Here is a 21,044-nt window from a genome sequence, read left to right as displayed (position 1 = left end):
ATTTGGTTTTATCCACTGCAGGAAAACCTAGATCGTTCTGGCACTTTAATGTTAACATTTTACAAGATTTCAATTTCTGTGACAATTTTAAATTGTTCTGGCTTAACTGGAAATCAGAGAGAACTCTTTTCCTTCCCTGAGTCAGTGGTGGGAGGTAGGAAAGGCTCAGATTAGAGTTTTCTGCCAACAGTATACATCCTACTCCACTGCAAACATTAGAAGGGCTATAGAGCAGTTAGAGAGGGAGACCAGTGAGTTAGAGAGGGTGTCTGTTGAAAACATAGAACAGTCCCTCCTAAAAAAACAACAGCTTAACTGTTTTCTTCAGGAGAAAGCCAAAGGAGCTCTGATCAGAGCCCGTTTTACTTCCATGAGAGACATTGATGCACCAACCACCTTTTTCTTCAACCTGGAGAGGTCTGTGGGCCAAAGGAAACAGATGGTATGTTTACGTCTTCCCGATGGACAAGTAACCTCTGAACCTGCTGAGATGAGGAGACACGCAGTGTCCTTCTACACAGACCTGTTCAAAGCCGAAGGTTGCGATGTGGAAGCTGCTGATGAACTTCTTCAGGGTCTTCCACAGTTGAGTTCAGCAGAAAGTGACACCCTGGGTTCTGACATTACTCTGGAGGAACTGACCTCTGCAGTGACACAGATGGCCTCCGGCAAGGCTCCAGGCATAGATGGCTTACCTGCAGACTTTTTCAAACACTTCTGGAGTATTTTAGGACATGACCTGTTGGACGTGGTTAAGGAGTCCTTTGGAAAAGGGGCTCTTCCAGCTTCCTGTAGGCGTGCGGTGATTTCACTGTTACCTAAGAAAGGAGATTTAACCCTGCTGAAGAACTGGAGACCTGTGGCCCTGTTATGCACAGACTATAAGATACTGTCAAAGGTCTTAGCCAACAGGCTGAAGTGTTTTATTGAACTTCTTATTGGAACTGATCAGACATATTGCATTCCTGGCAGATCAATTGTGGACAATTTGTTTTTGATGAGAGACACTTTTGACGTCTGTGAGCTGTATAACCTAAATGTTGGTATCATTTCTATTGACCAGGAGAAGGCGTTTGATCGTGTTGATCACTCCTTTCTGTTTGCCACATTGCAGGCTTTTGGTGTTGGGGAGAATTGTTTCTCCTGGGTGAAGTTGCTATACAGTGATGCATGTTGTATTGTGAAGGTGGGGGGAGGGCTGAGCAGACCTGTACCAGTTAAAAGGGGGATCAGGCAGGGCTGCCCTATCTCAGGCCTATTATACAGTATTGCCATCGAGCCCCTTTTGAACAGGCTTAGGAACCAGCTGAGGGGCCTGTGTATGCCAGAGTCAGCTCAGGGCCCCCCTGTGGTTGTATCAGCTTATGCTGATGATGTCAGTGTATTTATCCAGGGTCAGCAAGACATCCAGGAGCTACAAGACAGTCTAGTTCTGTATGGCAATGCTGCTTCAGCCAAAGTTAACTGGGAGAAGAGCGAGGCTTGTTTGGTAGGTCAGTGGGGTGTAGAGAATAGGCCCAGTCTTCCTGGTAACCTCAGGTGGGGAAACAAGGGTTTAAAGGTCCTGGGAGTTTGGTTGGGGACTGGGGACATGGTGGCACAGAACTGGGAGGGACTGCTGGGAAAAGTGCAAGCTAAATTATCCAAATGGAAATGGCTGCTACCCCAGCTGGGGGTAGCCATACAGGGGAAGAGTTCTCATACACCGCCGGACCTCATGAAACAACTGCAGCGGCTCCTTGTGGATTTCTTCTGGTCGGGACATCACTGGGTGCCAGCATCGGTCCTGTACCTACCTGTGGCAGAGGGGGGGCAGGGCCTTGTGGACATCACGGCTAGGACTGCTGCTTTTTCGACTACAGGCAGCTCAGCGGCTGCTGTATGGGTCATCTCCCTGCTGGCTGGCTATGGCCCGACTGTTGCTTTGGAAGGCAGGGGGTTTTGGTTTTGATAAACACCTGTTTCTGCTCAAGGCCCCTGCGTACAAGATAACTGGACTTGCACCTTTTTACAGTTCAGTCATCAGTGCCTGGAAGATCCTGAGTTTTTCCAGACCACCTGACGCCCGTCCTGGGATGTGGCTGTTTGAGGAGCCACTGTTTGATAGTGGTTTTCTTTCTGGAACCCCCTTCTCTTCGGCCACCCTAAGGAGCGGTTTCATCAAAGCAGGAGTGGTAAAACTGGGCCATTTGACAGGGATCTACAGAAAGACTGGCTGAAGTGACAGGTGTTCGGTCAACCCGAGCTTTACAAAACTTGGTAGATGAGGTGTGGCATTCGCTGTCGCCATCCCACCGGACTTTCGCTCGGAATACGGATCTAGCTGACCAGTGGAGAAAGGGATACGAATACGTCTTCCCTCCCTTGAGTGTGGGTGAATGGAGAGAAGAGGAAGGTCTCCTGCTGTCCCTGAGGACTTTGACACTTGGAACTTTCAGCTCCAGCAGTGGGAAGCAGCTATACTCTTGCTGTGTAAAGGTGCTCAACATCAGTTCACTTGCAGGCGTCAAGGAGTCGAGGTGGACAGATGTGTTTGGCTTGGGTTTTTCCCCCTCAGGGCAGCTGGCGTATCCTGTATAAGTCTCCAGTCGAGAACGGATGGCTGACATCCAGTGGAGAATTATACATGGAGCAATTGCCACAAATAAATATAGAGCACATTTTGACCCAGGCACAAGGGTCCCCGATTGGCTGGTGTAAAACAAATGGTACAGGAGTGGGTGGAGGGGTTAGGGGAGGTTTTCTCCATACCACTATTTGTCCATGGCCCCAAATACACCCTGAAAAAGAGTAAACCTCTAGCTTTGGTAAATTTCTTGTTTGCTAATGCTAAGTTAGCGATCTGGAAAAGTCGGAAAAATCAACTTGCTGGAGTGGGATGGACAGATGTAGTGCTCTGTCTGAGGGGGCTGGTGGCAGCGCGTCTGAGGGTGGAGCATGCATACTACAAACTGACCAATAATCTGCAGGGCTTTTTGGATGTGTGGGCTGTTGGGCAGGTTCTGTGCTCACTTGGGGAGAACAACTCTTTAGTGCTGACTTTTTAAAAGATGTAGTTTGTAGTAGTGTGTGTGTGTGTGTGTGTGTGTGTGTGTGTGTGTGTGTGTGTGTGTGTGTGTGTGTGTGTGTGTGTGTGTGTGTGTGTGTGTGTGTGTGTGTGTGTGTGTGTGTGTGTGTGTGTGTGTGTGTGGTCTTTTAGGGGAACAATTTTAAATATTATTGATTTATTTATGAAAAACTGATGATTTTAATGGAATGTTTTTTTCTGAGTTTTGTTGTAGAAAAGAAATAAAGTGGTTTTTAAAAATCAAATCTTCTCTCCTCCTCCTTCTCCTTCTCCTCTTCCTCCTCCTTCTTCTTCTCATTCTTCTCCTTCTCCTCTTCCTCCTCTTCTTCTTCTTCTTCTTCTTCTTCTTCTCCTTCTCCTCCTCTTCCTCCTCCTTCTTCTTCTCATTCTTCTCCTTCTCCTCTTCCTCCTTCTTCTTCTTCTTCTTCTTCTTCTCTCCTTCTTCTCCTCCTTCTCCTCCTTCTCCTTCTTCTACTTCTCCTCCTCCTCCTTCTTCTTCTCCTCCTTCTTGTTCTACTTCTCCTCCTCCTTCATCTTCTTCTTCTTCTTCTTCTTCTTCTTCCGGTGCATGCTGGGAGATTTTGGAGTGTGAGCGGAAGAAAAGAGCGACGTTTAATAGTTACATTTTTTCCGTGTGTACTTGTTTATGGGTGTTAGGTTAATATAGTTAATCGGTGATAGTTTGCTTTGCTTAACTTTGGGGTCTTTTGGTGCTGTTTTTGGGGTGTTTTGCGGGCTTCTCCTGCCGGTGTCTCGCCCCCCCCGGGCTTTCGGGACGCCCAATGGTAAATGGGGACTTTGCCAGACCCCACGGGGGCCCCCCATTAAAATATCGGCCGGTTCCCATGCACTGTTGGAGGAAAACCGGGTTTGGTTTGGGGGGAAAGGGTGGGGACCCGGGCAGCATTAAGCCCCGGGCGGGGAAATGAACAGGGGGGCGTGATCTTTTTTGGACCAGGTGGAGAAATAAACCCGCGTTATCGAGCCCGGCACCCAACGGTGAGTGAAGTTTTTGTGGGGTGCGGGGCCCCCCCCCTTGACGCCCCTGAAAACCAAAAGGGGTTTTTGTCCAACGCCCCTTTCCCCTTCTTAACCCCTGATGATTTCCCCCTCAGAAAGAGAGCTTTTTCCGGGACACCGGAAATTTTGTTTTTCCGGTGAAGAAGATGTTTTTGGGTGTAAGTCTCAGTTACTAAAAGCACGTGGTGTCTCTCGCAGACAGGTCTATATGTTTTTTAAAAACGGAAGGGGGGCTCAACCCCTTTTTAAACTTTTAAAGAAGATGTTTTATGATTTCGTGTTTTTTTTGCAACCTCATCGGTTATGAATTTGTTTTTTTTTGGGGGGGAAAGGGGGGCCCCCGGGGGGGGGAGTCCCTTTTCCGGGGCGGGGGGACTGGGCTCCGCCTGGTCCGGAGGGTATTTCGGGCCTCCGCCCCCGGGGGCCCGGCGGGGGGAGGGGGCCGGTTGTAGTGGAGCAGCGGGGGGGCTGCCTGTTGCGAAGGGGGGGGTTTCTCCAGCGGGGTTTGCCCCGCTGGTAGGGCCCCGGTGTGGGGGTTTGGGGGGGGCCCCCCCCCCCGGAGGGGGGCCGGGCGGCTGCTAAAGGGGGGTGTCCCCCCAGCGAGGGTGGCCTTTAAAACCCGGCCCGCTGTGGCGGTGGGGGGCTCCCCTCCAAAGGGGCGGCGGGGGCCCCTGCTGAGGGGGGGTGTCCCCCACGAGGGGTTGCCGTTTTTTCCCGGCCCCGCTTTTAGGGTGGGGGGCTCCCCCCCGGAGGCGGCGGCCCCCTCCCTGAGGGGGGGGTTTACTCCAAGACGGTGGCCGTTAATCCGGCCGCTGGGGGCGGGGGCCCGGGTTTGGTTTGGAGCGCCGCTGCCCCGGGAAAGGCACCCGGCTCTTGCTGTGCCCGGGACGGGAAATGCGGGGGTTTTTCCCACGGGTTTTGTGGGTGTGGTAAGGATGTTCACGAAAGGGGGGTTTTTGGTTTTTGTGTAGAAGGTAAAGGAAAATAAGGGGGTGGGAGAAAAATAAAAAAAAAAAATTTAAAAGGGTTTAAAAAAAACAAAAAAAAAACTGAGGTAATTAAAAGAGGGTAGAGAGGGTTTTGGGAAGTCCCCAAAAAGGGGAAAAAGGGAAAAAGGGAGGAGAGGAAAAACCGGGGGGGGGTTGGGAAAAGGGAAAAGGGGGGGGGAAAAAAAAAAAAAAAAAAAAAATTTAAAAGGGAGGAAAGGGGGAACAACCACCTACTGTTAGAAAAAAAAGGGGGGGGGAAAAAAAAAAAGGGGGAGGGGGAAAAAGGGGGGGGGAATTTTTTTTAAAGGGGGTTTTTTAAAAAAAAAAAAAAAAAACCCAAAGGGGAAAAAAAAAAAAACCAAAAAAAACCCCGGGGGGGGGGGGGGTTTGGGAAAAATTTTCCCTTTTTTTTTTTTTTGGGCCCCCCTTTTTGGGGCCCCCCCAAAAAAAAAAAAAAAGGGGAAAAAAAGGGAAAAAAAAAAAAAAAAATTTTTTTTTTTTTTTTTTTCCCTTTTTTTTATTTAAAACCCCCCCCAAAATTTGGGGGGGGAACCTAAAAAAAAGAAAAAAAGGGGGGCTTTTTAAAAAAAAAAAAAAAAAAGGGGGTTTTTTAAAAAAAAAATTTTTTTTTAAAAAAAAAATTTTTGGGGGGAATTTTTTAAAAATTTTTTTTAAAAACCCCCCCCCTTTTTTAAATTCCCCAAAAGGGGAAAAAAAAAGGGGGGGGGGGTTTTTTTTTTTTTTAAAACCCCCCCAAAAAAAAGGGGGGGTTTTTTTAAAAAGGGGTTTTTTTTAAAACCCCCCAAGGGGGTTTTTTTGGGGGGTTTAAATTTAAAAAATTTTTTTCCCCCCCCTTTTAAAGGGGGTTTGGGCCCCCGGCCCCCCCGGCCCCGGGGGGGGGGGGTTTTTTTTAAAAAAAAAACCCCTTTTTTTTAAAAAAAATTTTTTAAAATTTTTTTTAATTTTTTTTTAAAATTTTTAAATTTTTTTTTTGGGTTCCCCTTTTTTTTAAAAATTTTTTTTTTTTTAAAAATTTTTTTTTTTTTTAAAAGGGTTTTTGGGAATTTAACCTTTTAAAAAATTTGGGGGGAAAAAACCCCCCCCTTTTTTAAATTTTCCGGGGGAAAAATTTCCTTGGGGGGGAAAAAAAAGGGCAAAAAAAACCCCCCCCAAACCCCAAATTTTAAAAAACCCAAAAAAAAAAAGGGGGGGGTTTTTTTGGGGAAAAAAAAAACCCCCTTTTGAATTTTTTTTTTGGGAAAAAAAAGGGGCCCCCCAAAAATTTAAACCCCCCCCCCTTTTTTTTCTTAAATTTTAAAAATTTAAAAAATTTTTTTTAAAAAAAAAAAAAAAAAATTAAAAAAAATTTAAAAAAACCCCCAAAAAAACCCCCCCTTTGGGGTTTTTTTTCCCCCCCCCTTTTTAACAAAACCCCCCCTTTTAATTTTTGCAGAAAATTTGGGGAAAAAAAAAATTTTTTTAAACCCAAAATTTTTAAACCCCGGGAAACCCCCAAAAAAGGGGGGGGGGGGTTTTAAAACCCCCCCCTTTTTTTTTTTAAACCCAAAGGGGAATTTTTTTTAAAAAAAATTTTTAAAAAGGGGGAAAAACCCCCGGGCCCCCCCCCAAAAAGGGGGGGGGGTTTCCCCCCCCTTTTTGGGGGGAAAAAAAAAAAAAGGGGGGGGGGCCCCCCTCTTTTTTTTTTTAAAAAAAAAAAAAAAAATTAAAAAAGGGAAAGGAATTTGGGGCCCCCCAAAAAATTTTTTTTTGGGGGGCCCCCCCCCGGGGTTTTTTAAAAAATTTTAAAAAAAATTTTAAGGGGCCCCAAATTTTGGGGGGGGAAGGGGGGGGGTTTTCCCAAATTTTAAAAAAAAAAACCCCCCCAAAAAAAAGGGGGGGGGGTTTTTAAAAAAAAGGGGGGGGGGGGAAAAGGTTAAAAAATTTTAAACCCCCCAAAAAACCCCAAAAAAGGGGGGGCCCCCTTTTTTAAAAAAGGGGGGGGGGAAAAAAGGGGAAAATGGGGGGAAAAAAAAAAAATTTAAAATTTAATTTAAAAAAAAGGGGGGGGGGGAAAAGGGGGGGCCCCCCCCTTTTTGGGTTGGGGGGTTTTTTTTAAAAAAAAATTTTAAAAACCCCCCGGGGGGGAAAAAAACCCCCCTTTGGGGGAAAACCTTACCAAAAAAAAAAAAAGGGGGGCCCCCCCCCAGGGTTTGGGGGGGGGAAAACCCCCCGGGGGGGGGGCCCCCCCGGGAAACCCCCCCCCTCCCCCAAAAAAAAAAAAATTTTTTTTTTTTGGGGGGGGGGGGGTTCCAAGGGGGGGTTTTTTTTTTTAAAAAAAGGGGGGGGGGGCCCCCCCCCCAAAAACCCCAAAAAATTTGGGCCCTTTTTTTAAAAAAATTTTTGGGCCGGCCCGGGGGGGGGGGGTTTTTCCCCCCAAAAATTTTTTTAAAGGGGGGGGTTTTTAAAATTTTTTAAAAGGGGCCCCAAAAAAAGGGCCCCAAAAAAAAAGGGGGGGGGGAAAAATTTTTTTGGGAAAAATTTCCCGGGGGGGGCCCCCCCCCTTTTGGAAAAAGGGGGGGAATTTTTTTCCCCCCCCCCCCCCGGGGGCCCCCCCCCCCCCGGGCCCTTTTCCCCCCAAAAAAAAGGGGAAAACCCGGGGGGCCCCCCAAGGAAAAAAACCCCCCCGGAAAAAAACCCCCCGGGTTTTTTTTCCCCAAAAAAAGGGGGGCCCCCCCCCAAAAAAAAAAAAAAAAAATAAAAAAAAAAAAAAAAAAAAAAAGGGGAAAAAACCCCCCCCTTTTGGGGGGGAAAAAAAAGGGGGGCCCCCCAAAAAAAAAACCCCCCAAAAAAAAAAGGAAAACCCCCCGGGGGCCCCCGGGGGGCCCCCCCAACCCTTTCCCCCAAAAAACCCTTTTTTTAAAAAAAAAAATTTTTTTTTTAAAAAGGGGGTTTTTTTTTTTAAACCAAAGGGGGTTTTTAGGTTTTTTTTTTTAAAAAACCCCCCGGGGCCAAAAAAAAAAGGGTTTTTTTAAATTTGGGGCCAAAATTTTTAAAAAAAATTTAAAAAAAGGGGGAAAAAGGGAAAAAAAAAAACCCCCCCCCTTTTTTTTAAAAAAAAAAAAAAAAACCCCAAAAAGGGGGGTTTTGGGGGGTTTTTTTAAAAAAAAAGGGTTTTAAAATTTTTTTGGGGGGGGAACCTTTTCCAAAAGGGGGGGAAAAAAATTTTTTTTTTTTGGGGGGGGGGGGAAAAAAAAACCCCCCGGGGGGTGAAAAAATAAAACCCCCCCTTTTTTTTTTAAAGCTTCCAAAAAAAGGAAAAAACCCCCCTTTTTTTCCCCCCTTTTTTTTTTTTTTTTTTTTTTCCCCCCCCCTTTTTTCCCCCCCCCCTTTTTTTCCCCCCCCCTTTTCCCCCGTTAAAACCCCCCCCTTTTTTTTTCCCCCCCCCTTTTTTTTTTTTTTTTTTTTCCCCCCCCCCCCCCCTTTTTTTTTTCCCCCCCCCCCCAAAAAAAAAATTTTTTTTTTTCCCCCCTTTTTTTCCCCCCCCCTTTTTTTTTTTTTTCCCCCCCCCCCCCCTTTTTTTTTCCCCCCCCCTTTTTTTTCCCTTTTTTTTTCCCCTTTGGGGTGGGGCCGAAACGGACCCGGCCCACAGTGGAGGATTCTGTACAAACCCCCCTTAAAGAAACGTACTGCCGACCTCCAGTGGAGAATTTTACACGGCGCTATCTCCATCATCAATCCTGCTGTCAGTAACAACTGTCCATTTTGTGGTTTTAGAGAGACTGTCTTCCATGTGTTTACAGAGTGCCAGAGACTCACGGGTTTCTTCTCTCTTAACATTGGTTTTTAGTCTTTTTAGTATAGCTTTTACTGAGAGCGTGTTTATCATGGGGGCTCCATACAGAAAGACAAGCAAGGAAAAGTGTCAGCTCCTAAACTACCTCTCTGGTGAGGCTAAAATGGCTATCTACCTAAGTAGGAAGAACAGAGTGGAAAACAAAAAGGGACAAGAAGCAAAAGCGATCTGGCTGTGCAACATCAGAGCCAGACTCTGGCTAGAGCATCGTTTTTATAAACACATCGGGGACTTGGAAGCTTTTAAACAACGGTGGTGTTATGAAGACATTGTATGTTCTGTGGTGAACGATGATTTGCACTTTACACAAGTTTTTAAGGCTTAGCTTTTTTATTTATTCGAGGTAAATAGATTGTTGTTGTATTTGATGCAAACCTGCAATAAAGTGTTTTTGTAAAAGTCAAAGTCTTCTTCTTCTTCTCCTTCTTCTCCTTCTTGTTCTACGTCTCCTTCTTCTTCTCCTTCTCCTTCTTCTCCTTCTTCTTCTCCTTCTCCTCCTTCTCCTTCTTCTTCTCCTTGTTCTACTTCTCCTTCTTGTTCTACTTCTTCTCCTTCTCCTTCTTGTTCTACTTCTCCTCCTTCTTCTACTTCTCCTTCTTGTTCTACTTCTCCTCCTCCTTCTTCTTCTTCTTCTCCTTCTTGTTCTACTTCTCCTTCTCCTTCTCCTCCTTCTCCTTCTTCTCCTCCTTCTCCTCCTTCTCCTTCTTCTACTTCTCCTTCTTGTTCTACTTCTCCTCCTTCTTCTTCTTCTTCTTCTCCTTCTACTTCTCCTTCTCCTTCTTCTCCTCCTTCTCCTCCTCCTTCTTCTTCTTCTCCTCCTTCTCCTTCTCCTCCTTCTTCTTCTCCTTCTTCTTCTTCTCCTTCTTCTACTTCTCCTCCTTCTTCTTCTTCTCCTCCTTCTTCTTCTTCTTCTCCTTCTTCTACTTCTTCTTCTCCTTCTTGTTCTACTTCTCCTTCTCCTTCTTCTCCTCCTTCTCCTCCTTCTCCTTCTTCTCCTTCTCTGCTCTCGTCGGGTGGCGTTTCTTCTTCTCTGCTCTTTTCGCTGCTCCGGCTCAGTCCTGTTATTGAGTTTATTAATTCAATCCCCTCCGAATAGCTCCTGCTTTCTAGTGGGGAATGAAAGGCGAGGGGAATAAAGGGCCGATGGCCGCCGCTTTGTGTCCACATTTCCCTCCATAAGGCTGAGGGGCCCCGCGCCCCCCTCCCCTCCGCCTCCACCCGTCCAGAACATATGGGCCGTATTACAGCAGACTGGGTGGCAAAGACCCCCTAATACCACACTGATATATTAATACTGAAAATACACATTCATATATTAACACTCTAAACTACAGGAAATAGTGAAATATCACAAATCAAATGTAGACTTTTAAATATGTGAAGTAAATACACAACACAGCTGAACACAGAAGATAAGCCATGACTTTAGGGAACAGTCAAAGCCAAAACACTTCTAAGTTTGATGTCTCTTTGTGATGGATGCATTAATTGGATGGATAATTGAATTCATTGTTGCACATTTTATTTTATGATTTGTGTTTATGAATGACATACTTCTCAAAAGAATAGCAAGCAATGATATAATATTTAGTTAGTGAATATAATGCTGACTAAAACTGAAAGCCCTGTCTTTATGTTTATTATTGATAATAGGACCAAATGAATAATAGAAATAGGTATTTTATTATTATATACTTTACCTGATATTAATTGTTATCTTCGGGTTTGTTTTATTACATATAAAGTGTGTGTGTGTGTGTGTGTGTGTGTGTGTGTGTGTGTGTGTGTGTGTGTGTGTGTGTGTGTGTGTGTGTGTGTGTGTGTGTGTGTGTGTGTGTGTGTGTGTGTGTGTGTGTGTGTGTGTGTGAAGAGATATTCACACACACTTTAAATACATCTTTAAAACCTGATTTTATTTTTTACAAACTGAATTTAATTTATATTTTAGTGTTTTTCTTTACAGCTCTGACCCTTCACAATAAAAGCCTCTCTGTTAGATCATGGATGACAGAAACACTCAACACACACATTACACACATAACGCACACACACACACGCACACGCACACTACCGGGTGTGTTATGTTAAATGTCAGTGAATGCATCTCTGTCTTTCGTCTTAAAATAATCAGTTTAAATAAAACATCAGTTCTTCATCCGTTTCAGGTTTTTTAATCTTGGGTCTCTTTAATATACATGTACTGTCTCCTCTCTTGAAGTAAAATCTTGTGTAAAATGTTTACGCAAAAAAACGTCGGTGTTTGAATTTATTAATGAATTCATTTGATTTATTTAAAGACTTCCCGAAAGTGAAACTATAAAAACACAGGAAAGCAAAAATAATGATTGGACCTTCAGGATCATCTAAACCTTGCGTTTAATATTTATCATTTGATTTGTGTCGTGTGTTAAATTAAAAACAGCGTGAAATGTTGGTTTAACAAACAGCTTTAAATAAAACCAAGATAAATTAATCATCCGTATTTTTATTTGTATGTTTTCTTCTGTGTTTATTTCATTTCTTTAAAATAAATGTTTTAATCTTAATGGATTTAATAATGTTATGAAATGAGATGTTCTATATGCTGTCCCGAAGCTGCTCTCCGGATCTGTGGATGAGGCGGAAACATCGCGGGGGTTTCTGGACAATCGCCGGATAATTAGCGGATAATTGACGGATGATTCGGGATCATGGAGACATTTCACAGCTCTGTGTGTGAGGGGGGAGGATCACAGTGAACGTGTCGCGGTGCGTTCAGGGTCACCGAGCTGCAGTGGAGGTCAGGGCGGCGCTTGAGGCTCTGGAGCCGCTTACCGAGCTCCGTGTCCGGCGGTGGGGGGGGGCGTCTTATACCATAAACTGACGCAAGAAAAAAACCTGAAAATATATAATGTGAAAAAATATTTTTCATTATTACAGTTAATTAAACACTAAAACACTTTCTTAAATCATCAAAACAGAATCAACATTTTAATCTTCGACTTGGTTTCTGAAAATATTTGTATGAACCGGATTTAAACAGACTTTTCCCAGCGGTGTAAAAATAACCGCCGTTATTAAAGCTTTAATCAAAAGTGCAGAATATATGATCTACAGAGTAAATCCAGTGTGTTGTGTATATTATTCATGACTTTAGTTTAGACTCTGTAAATTAAACTCTGTTATATTTCTAGTAAAACTATCATCAGTTAAATACATTAGATGAACGGGTCGGGGTTTAGGGTCCGGTGTTTAGGGGCCGGTGTTCGGGGTCAGTGTTTAGAGGCTGGGGTTTAGGGGCCGGTGTTTGGGGGCCCATATAAAGCCTTATACACAATGATGTAAGAAGGATTGGAAACACGGAATATTAAGTTTGTTTGTTTTTATTTTGAAAATGACAGAATAAGTTAACAACGTGAAGAAGAAGAAGAAGAAGAAGAAGAAGAAGAAGAAGAAGAAGAAGAAGAAGATGGCTGTCGCTATGGTAACACTCGGTTTACGAAAAACTTCAAAATATCGGAAACCTCCTCAAAAGTCTTTCCATCAGGAAACCACAGAAGCAGAGGAATGAGTGTTGCGTTGTCGGTGATAAAGTCTCAGGGTTCAGAAGAACATGCAGTAAAACAGACACACAACGAGGACGTGCTGGGAGGGGGGGGTTTCTCTGTTCACACTTTTAGAGAAGAAGCCCCCCCAATTCATGCACAGGGTAAGGATAATTAATATCAATACAAAAACACATCAGGAGTGGGGGGTCTCCTTCCACACAGCTTTTCATCATAACAACAATAACAATAATCTGAATTCATCTACTCTACATGAATCGGCTTTAATGTATAAACTACATTTCCCAGCATGCCTTGTGTTCTGACACTTTAAAGCACCACAGAAGAAGAAGCTGATGTTTTCTGCAGGTTATTTATTTTCACATTTTATTTATTCAATCAGTAATAAATAAAACGTGTTTTTTATATTTCCTGTTATTATTATTTCACATAAAACTTTAGTTCTGCTTTTTATCTTCTGTATTTTAAGGTTGGACGTTCTTTCTTTAATGCAGAAACTAAATATATTTGAGTTTAAATATAAAGTTTGGTGTTAATATTTTCTCTTGTCTCGGGTTCATTCAGGATGAATTCCAGAAAGTTTATAAAATCATATAATAAACATAATGAATGTAATAATGGGGTGGGATTACAGACCAGAAGAGCTGTGGGGGGGTCACCCCCCGGGGTCCGAGGTCGTGAGAAATGACCTCTGATTAAACACTGAGTTATAATAAATAATGACCTTTCATTTGAAATCCACTCTCCGCAATAAGACTCTTAATTTGAAATGCACTATAACAGCGACTTCTTTATTAATATTATCTTAATATTCATTTTCTTTAGGTTTCTTGAAACACTATCATGATTGATAAATGTGGTGGTTATTTTTATTTTAATGTTAAAGTGAGTTTATCAGCAGGAAGCATCCAAAGCCCCGCCAAAGTAAAACCCTGGAGTTTAAATCTGAGAAAACAGCTGACTATTTTTACGATCCGTTTATCCGACAATTTCTTTCTAAGGTTAAACATGTCGGAAAATATTTTCAGAAGTGTACCCCCGCATCTCAGAAGCTGGTCTGAGGGTCCCCGGAGGAAAACTCAGATCTCCGGACCAGAGGATTGGTGGACCAGAGGACCGCAGGACTGGAGACTTTGGTCCCATTAACTGAGAGACGCAAGGCATGATGGGAGTTGGAGTTGTTGTTTTATTTCAGAATAGTCTATCGATTTGTGATGGTTTGGTCCTGAACTCCTGCAAGATTAACCTTCGAAGTGAAGCTGCAGAATTTAGGGCCCCCAAGGCCCCCGAAGCACCTGAGGGGGTCTACTGTACAGAGGACTTCAGTAAACCCCAACCCAGAACATGATAGGGTCTGAAAGCTGCCTACGAAGGTCAGGGTCCTGATGAATGTTGGAGGGGTGGGGGGGGATGCCTTTAACAATTATTAAAAGTTAAATGTTTAAAAGTTGTAGTTGAGCCCCAGGAAGAAGTGCTATCTAAATAACATGTATTATTATTATTATTATTATTGTTGTTATTGTTATTATTATTGTTATTATTATTGTTATTATTTATTATTATTATTATTTATTATTATTATTTATTATTATTGTTATTATTATTTATTATTATTGTTATTATTTATTATTATTTATTATTATTGTTATTGTTATTTATTATTGTTATTTATTATTGTTGTTATTATTATTATTTATTATTATTGTTATTATTTATTATTATTTATTATTATTATTATTTATTATTATTGTTATTTATTATTGTTGTTATTGTTATTATTGGAACGTGTGGAAGGAGGCCCCCGAGTGGAAGCAGGCCCCTGTGTGGAAGCAGGCCCCTGTGTGGAAGGAGGCCCCCGTGTGGAAGGAGGCTCTCGTGTGGAAGGAGGCTCCTGTGTGGAAGAAGGCTCCTGCGTGGAAGGAGGCTCCTGCGTGGAAGGAGGCCCCTGCGTGGAAGGAGGCCCCCAAGTGGAAGCAGGCCCCCAAGTAGAAAGAGGCCCCCAAGTGGAAGGAGGCCCCCATGTGGAAGGAGGCTCCTGTGTGGAAGGTGTCCCCTGTGTGGAAGGAGGCCCCTGTGTGGAAGGAGGCCCCGCGGTCAGTTTGAGTCTCTGCCGCTCACAGTCAGTCAGGAAGTCCATGCAGGATAAGAGTCTGAACAGGAAGTCCTATGAGGTATTGATGAGTGGGCGGGGGTAACCCCCCCCCTGGTAGTAGTTAGGCTCCAGCGTTTCGGGGCCACGGGCCCCAGTCCCCCCGCTGTATGAGTACTGCAGGGCCTCATAGGCCCTCAGGTCCAGCTTGCTCTGCTCCGAGGACATCAGGTTGCTGATGGAGAACGGGTGGTCGAAGGCGTAGTGGTCCTTCAGATCCATGTGGGGGGGGAGGAGCTTCAGGTCCAGGCCGGGGGGCGGGGCCAGGCCGAGGGGTGGGGCCTGGCTGGAGGGGGGGGGGTCTGGGGGTCCTGGTTTATCTGATGGAGACGCCCCCCCCTCCTTCCCTGGCTTCCTGTCGCATTTGAACCTCTTCTGGCGCCGCAGGTAGCAGCCATTCTCGAACATGTTCCCGGAGTCCGGGTGCAGCGTCCAATAGGAGCCCTTCCCCGGTTTGTCAGGCGAGCGAGAGACCTTGACGAAACAGTCGTTGAAGGAGAGCGAGTGTCGGATGGAGTTCTGCCAGCGCTGCTGGTTCTGCCGGTAGAAGGGGAACAGGTCCATGATCCACTGGTAAATCTCGCTGAGCGTCAGCATCTTGCTGGGCGCCTGCTGGATCGCCATGGTGATGAGCGAAATGTAGGAGTACGGCGGCTTGGCATGAGGGAAGCTGCGCCGGAACGCCTTCCTGCCCCCCCCACCTCCTCCATACAGGCCGGGGCTCGGACTCACGGCACTGTAATGGTTCAGGTTCACCTGCTGGGCCGAGCTCATGGGGGGGCTCATGGTCCCGCCCCCCCCGAGGCCAGTCATGGACACTGGGCCTGGTCCCATCCCCCCTCCCGGACTTAGCCCGGATCCGTATGACATGTTGAAGGAACCCGACGTCCCGCCGCCCGACATGTAGCCCGACATGGAGCCCATTCCCAGACTAGAACCCATCCCACCGCCTGCCATTGGAGAGTAGACCTGCAGAGAGAGAGACTATTAGACAAGAACCAGAATTACAGCAGATCTACACCACGTCACCACCGCTAAGCTAAAGGTGGCTAATGTTAGGCTATAAAGGAACTACAGCACGGTCACATGACTTGACTTCACGTCACCACCGCTAAGCTAAAGGAGGCTAATGTTGGGCTATAAAGGAACTACAGCACGGTCACATGACTTCACCTCACCACCGCTAAGCTAAAGGAGGCTAATGTTGGGTTATAAAGGAACTACAACACGGTCACATGACTTCACCTCACCACTGCTAAGCTAAAGGAGGCTAATGTTGGGCTATAAAGGAACTACAGCACGGTCACATGACTTCACCTCACCACTGCTAAGCTAAAGGAGGCTAATGTTGGGCTATAAAGGAACTACAACACGGTCACATGACTTCACCTCACCACCGCTAAGCTAAAGGAGGCTAATGTTGGGTTATAAAGGAACTACAACACGGTCACATGACTTCACCTCACCACTGCTAAGCTAAAGGAGGCTAATGTTGGGCTATAAAGGAACTACAGCACGGTCACATGACTTCACGTCTCCACCGCTAAGCTAAAGGAGGCTAATGTTGGGCTATAGAGGAACTACAGCACGGTCACATGACTTCACGTCACCACCGCTAAGCTAAAGGAGGCTAATGTTGGGCTATAGAGGAACTACAGCACGGTCACATGACTTCACGTCTCCACCACTAAGCTAAAGGAGGCTAATGTTGGGCTATAGAGGAACTACAGGAAACCATTGACATCCAGACCTGGGGACAGGAAGTGAGGACTCATGTCAGGGTTCATAACATGTCATTTAGATAACACTTTTATCCAAAGTGACTTACAATAAGTGCAACAAACATAGAGAATCAAACTCTCTCCAACATTTCCACTTCAAGTCCTCCCATAGAGCTGGTGGGCCTCAGCTAACTTTAGCTTTATTTTGTTCAGGATTCATTTGCAGAACTTTATCATGAAACTGAGACTAAACCTGATTCGATTTGTTTGGAGGTCATCAGCGCCTTCTCCTCTGATATAAATATATAAATGTGAAAACTGAGAATGAAGGTTCAGTTTAAGGTTAAATCTGAGTTTGAGCCGGCTGGTGCTAACGTTAGCTCAGCCGGTGCGCTGACAGCTCCTCTTCAGAGGTGAAGCAGCAGGGTGGAGGTGTGGATTAAGACTGGTATAAAGATACTGGGCTCACGAGACCTGAGAACTCAATAACACGTTTCTCTGAAAATACACAGGAAAACCAAGAATATAATCAGGTTAAATAAACACAATTACAGTCGTGTTTTGATGCAGAAACGAGTCATTTTATACTCTAATATTCATTATGAATCCTCCCGTTACGGAGCGCTGCTCATCGGTTCTGACTCCTGAAGGAACGGGATATTAATTCAACTTTGCAGAAACACATATTATATATTAACCTGATCAGACTGTCATCTTATTTCTGTTTATTCTTCTTTTACTCAGAAACAATCTTAGTCTTCATTTCCCGGGATGTGTTCTCGTTGTGCGGCTCCTGTAACACCGGAATTACACGGTTCAATAAAGGTCTCTCTTAACCTAAAATAACGGAATGATAAAAACTCTTTCAGTTATTATTTATTATTTCTGCTGGGATTTTAAGGTTTCAATAATCATCCAGAGAATGAATTATAGCAGCTTTGATTTAACCTAATAAACATTTACAGAATTCATATCAAATAAAAAAGGCAGGATTTTAGTTTGAACATCTCTTCTGTAACAAATGATCAAATAACGATATTTGTTTAATAACCTTAAATGAGTTAACCTTTATCAACCTCCGAAAAACCAAAGAAATAAAAATCTCATGAATTATGATTTGAAATGATGAAAGTATTTCCAGCGTGTTTCTCTTCAAAACGCGTCCTAAAGTCCTTTAATTATAAACCTTTAATCACTTATCAATAAGTGCAATCATGACGGCCTCCAGCGGAGATAACGGGAGGGTTATTAAATATAGATTCATAAACTAATTCAAACTAACAGGGCGATGGTTTCTTTCAGCCTCTTAATTATGAAACAAATTACATTTCAATGTTTTTTGTATTAACTTTATTGTGGGACGTTTTTGATATGATATTAATGATATGATTTATTATTAACATTAAAGATATGCATGTTTGTATTAACTTTATTGTGGGACGTTTTTGATATGATATTAATGATATGATTTATTATTAACATTAAAGATGTTTGAGTCTCTTCCGACCCGTGCCGGACTTTAAAGACTCAAACAATGACAGCGGATTCTTTATCATCTGCAGATATTATTTAAAATAATCAAATCCAGCTTCACCTCAGCAGGCAGATTTGAAATATAAATAATATAAAAGTGATTAAAGGAAATCTTGAATCGAAGCAGATCCCACGGACACGCTTTCACACCGCTGATGGTAATCCGATTATCCGAGTATTATCTGCCGTTTTGACTCTGTCTTTCCTCCTGACCACACGGGATTACTTTATTACACTAAGATCATTTATTTTATAAAGGTTTTCGATTCTGGACGAAATGTTGTAATGTTTATTTATTCATTTATAATGAAACTCCTTTCTGATCCAAAACATCTTCTTCAATAAAACATTTAGCTTTTATTAATTATGTATTTTAACATCCGTAAATCACATCATAATACAACCCTTTATCCATTTAATAAGAAAGGTATCTTCAGCTCGATGTTGAATGATCCTTTCAACGCTCAAACACACAGATCGTTATTGTTAATAATAATAAAGGTCTTTATTATTTGAGTCTTCTTTAAAACGTTTCAAATGAACTGAACATGTTTCTGCTTTTTCATTCTTCTCCTAAATAATACAATATTTCATCTGCGCTTTAAAGTCCCTGTACTATTCTCTTCCCCACTGCTGACTGAATCTGTTCTGAAACGGTAACCTTTGTTGGTGTAATATATGGTCATTGATCAAATCTTTCCGCTGCGTTATTAATGTTTTTCCTTTCTGTAAAGCACTTTAAATAAACCTGTTTTATAACATCTTTAATAAACTAACAGAAGTTTACTCATCGCGAGTTTAAGTTTTCCCCGGAATAAACCCGGACCCTGCCCCGGGTCCCAGAGCCTCTCAGAGCCGGGTCAGAGGCGCTGTTCCCCGGTTTTCAGCGGCTCTGTGACCCGGATAAGGGCTCGGTTCTCCGGCTCACAGAGGCGTAGCGGAGCCGGGTCAGAGGCTCTGTTCCCCGGCTTTCAGTGGCTCTGGGACCCGGGGGAGGGCTCGGTTCTCCGGCTCACAGGGACACCTTCTCTTGTTGAGACTTTGGTTACCTCCTCGTTGTAGTATCCGCTCCAGTCCGGAGCCTCGTGCCCTTCCATCTTCACCGGACCCAGCATGTCGGGGCCCGCGGCCGGAACACGGGTCCTGCAGCTCCAGAACCGGAAACCGGGCTGAGAGAAGGAGGTCCTGCAGGTCCAGAGAACCGATCCGAGCCGAACCGAACCGAACCAGGAGGAGCAGAGAGAGACAGTGAGGAGGAAAGAGAGTGACCCAAGGAGAGGAGCTGCTGCAGGTCCAACCCCCTCTAACACACACACACACACACACACACACACACACACACACACACACACACACACACACACACACACACACACACACACACACACACACACACACACACACACACACACACACACACACACACACACACACACACACACACACGAGAGTAGTAGATCAAAAGTAGTATTTTTTTTTGACAAAAACCAATTCGCAGTCCAGTTTTAAGTTGTTTTATTTGCGGGGAATTCATAATAATTTAGAGGAAATAATAGAAGGGAAGTCGAAAACTGCCAGAGAAAATGAATGCGAAAAATGTCAGGGACAATAATCAGTTCAAGTCGAATATTTCAGAAATCTGGCAAAGAAGACATTTTTAAAAGAAAGACTTTTGTAATTTTTCGCCAAATACCGTTTTAAAATGTCCCCTCTGTGGGGCGGTTAACGTATTCTGATTAACAGAAGTTGTTAGATTAAAAGGAACATCACATTTTGATTTGAACTCTTCTGGTGGAAAAATGGTTTAAGGTGTTGCAACACTGCGGGGACAGAGACCACCATGGAACCCCCCCACTTCATCAAAGACATGATATCACCTGTCATCGGGGATCATGGGGCTGTCTGTGATTGTTGGTGAGTTCAGGATAAATCTGTAAACATGAGGAACATTTAGAGGTGTCCTTTAGTCTGAAAGGAGACCAAGAATAACGTGTTCAGAGCCACTGAAATACATCAGAAACATTATGTATAATATAATCAGCAGTGTGTTCCTCTCTGATGTCAGGTTATGTATTTATATTATTTCAATCAGGTTAAAGGTAATTGAAACAACACTGATCATTATTTATTAGTTTTTTATTTATTAACATTTTTTATCATTAAGTAACTTCCTGGGATGTATTTATGAATGGTTAAATAGTGTAACAGCTAATGAATGATCGGAGGATTCAAGAGACTGCAGAGGAACTCAGTGACAAAGAGAAAAACCTGAACTGGATCTTAAATTGAAATCATTGTTTTTATTTTTCATCGCTGGTATTTATGTGATCTACTCTCAGGTTCATACAGCTGTCAGTCCTCTGGGGTCACGCTGGGGTCACGCTCAAACAGGTAATTATCAGAGAGAAGCTTTTAGGGCGACGGCTGCAGGATTTACAGTCAGTAAGGATCTGAGTCACACACACACACACACACACACACATAGACTGACAGGCTCCAGCACCAGAATTGAGGACATGAGCAAAGGGCCTGATATTTGTGTTGAGAAAAAAAGGACTTTAAAGAGTCCTCGACTTTAAAGAGTCCTCTCCTGCTGCTGATCAGGTGTATATCAGTATGTAGCGTTTCTACTTTAAAGAGTCCTCTCCTGCTGCTGATCAGGTGTATATCAGTATGTAGCGTCTCTACTTTAAAGAGTCCTCTCCTGCTGCTGATCAGGTGTATATCAGTATGTAGAGTCTCTACTTTAAAGAGTCCTCTCCTGCTGATGTTCAGGTGTATATCAGTATGTAGCGTTTCTACTTTAAAGAGTCCTCTCCTGCTGCTGATCAGGTGTATATCAGTATGTAGCGTTTCTACTTTAAAGAGTCCTCTCCTGCTGCTGATCAGGTGTATATCAGTATGTAGAGTCTCTACTTTAAAGAGTCCTCTCCTGCTGATGTTCAGGTGTATATCAGTATGTAGAGTCTCTACTTTAAAGAGTCCTCTCCTGCTGATGTTCAGGTGTATATCAGTATGTAGAGTCTCTACTTTAAAGAGTCCTCTCCTGCTGATGTTCAGGTGTATATCAGTATGTAGTGTCTCTACTTTAAAGAGTCCTCTCCTGCTGATGTTCAGGTGTATATCAGTATGTAGAGTCTCTACTTTAAAGAGTCCTCTCCTGCTGA

General features: G+C 43.7%; 1 protein-coding gene across 1 annotated transcript; it reads right to left on the bottom strand.

Moving 5' to 3' along the window:
• Window positions 1–14,638: 14,638 nt before the first annotated feature.
• Window positions 14,639–18,992, bottom strand: LOC134863765 (forkhead box protein A1-like). Its single transcript, XM_063882443.1, has 2 exons — window positions 18,927–18,992; window positions 14,639–15,592 (listed from the first exon to the last, which is right to left on the bottom strand). The coding sequence occupies exons 1-2, from the start codon at window positions 18,990–18,992 to the stop codon at window positions 14,639–14,641; spliced, it is 1,020 nt and encodes a 339-aa protein (XP_063738513.1).
• Between the last annotated feature and the right edge of the window lie 2,052 nt (window positions 18,993–21,044).

This window comes from Eleginops maclovinus, chromosome 4 (genome assembly GCF_036324505.1).
Source record: "Eleginops maclovinus isolate JMC-PN-2008 ecotype Puerto Natales chromosome 4, JC_Emac_rtc_rv5, whole genome shotgun sequence".
Classification (NCBI taxonomy): domain Eukaryota; kingdom Metazoa; phylum Chordata; class Actinopteri; order Perciformes; family Eleginopidae; genus Eleginops; species Eleginops maclovinus.
The sequence above is the reverse complement of the archived record's forward strand: the minus strand, read 5'-3'. Positions and strand labels throughout refer to the sequence as shown.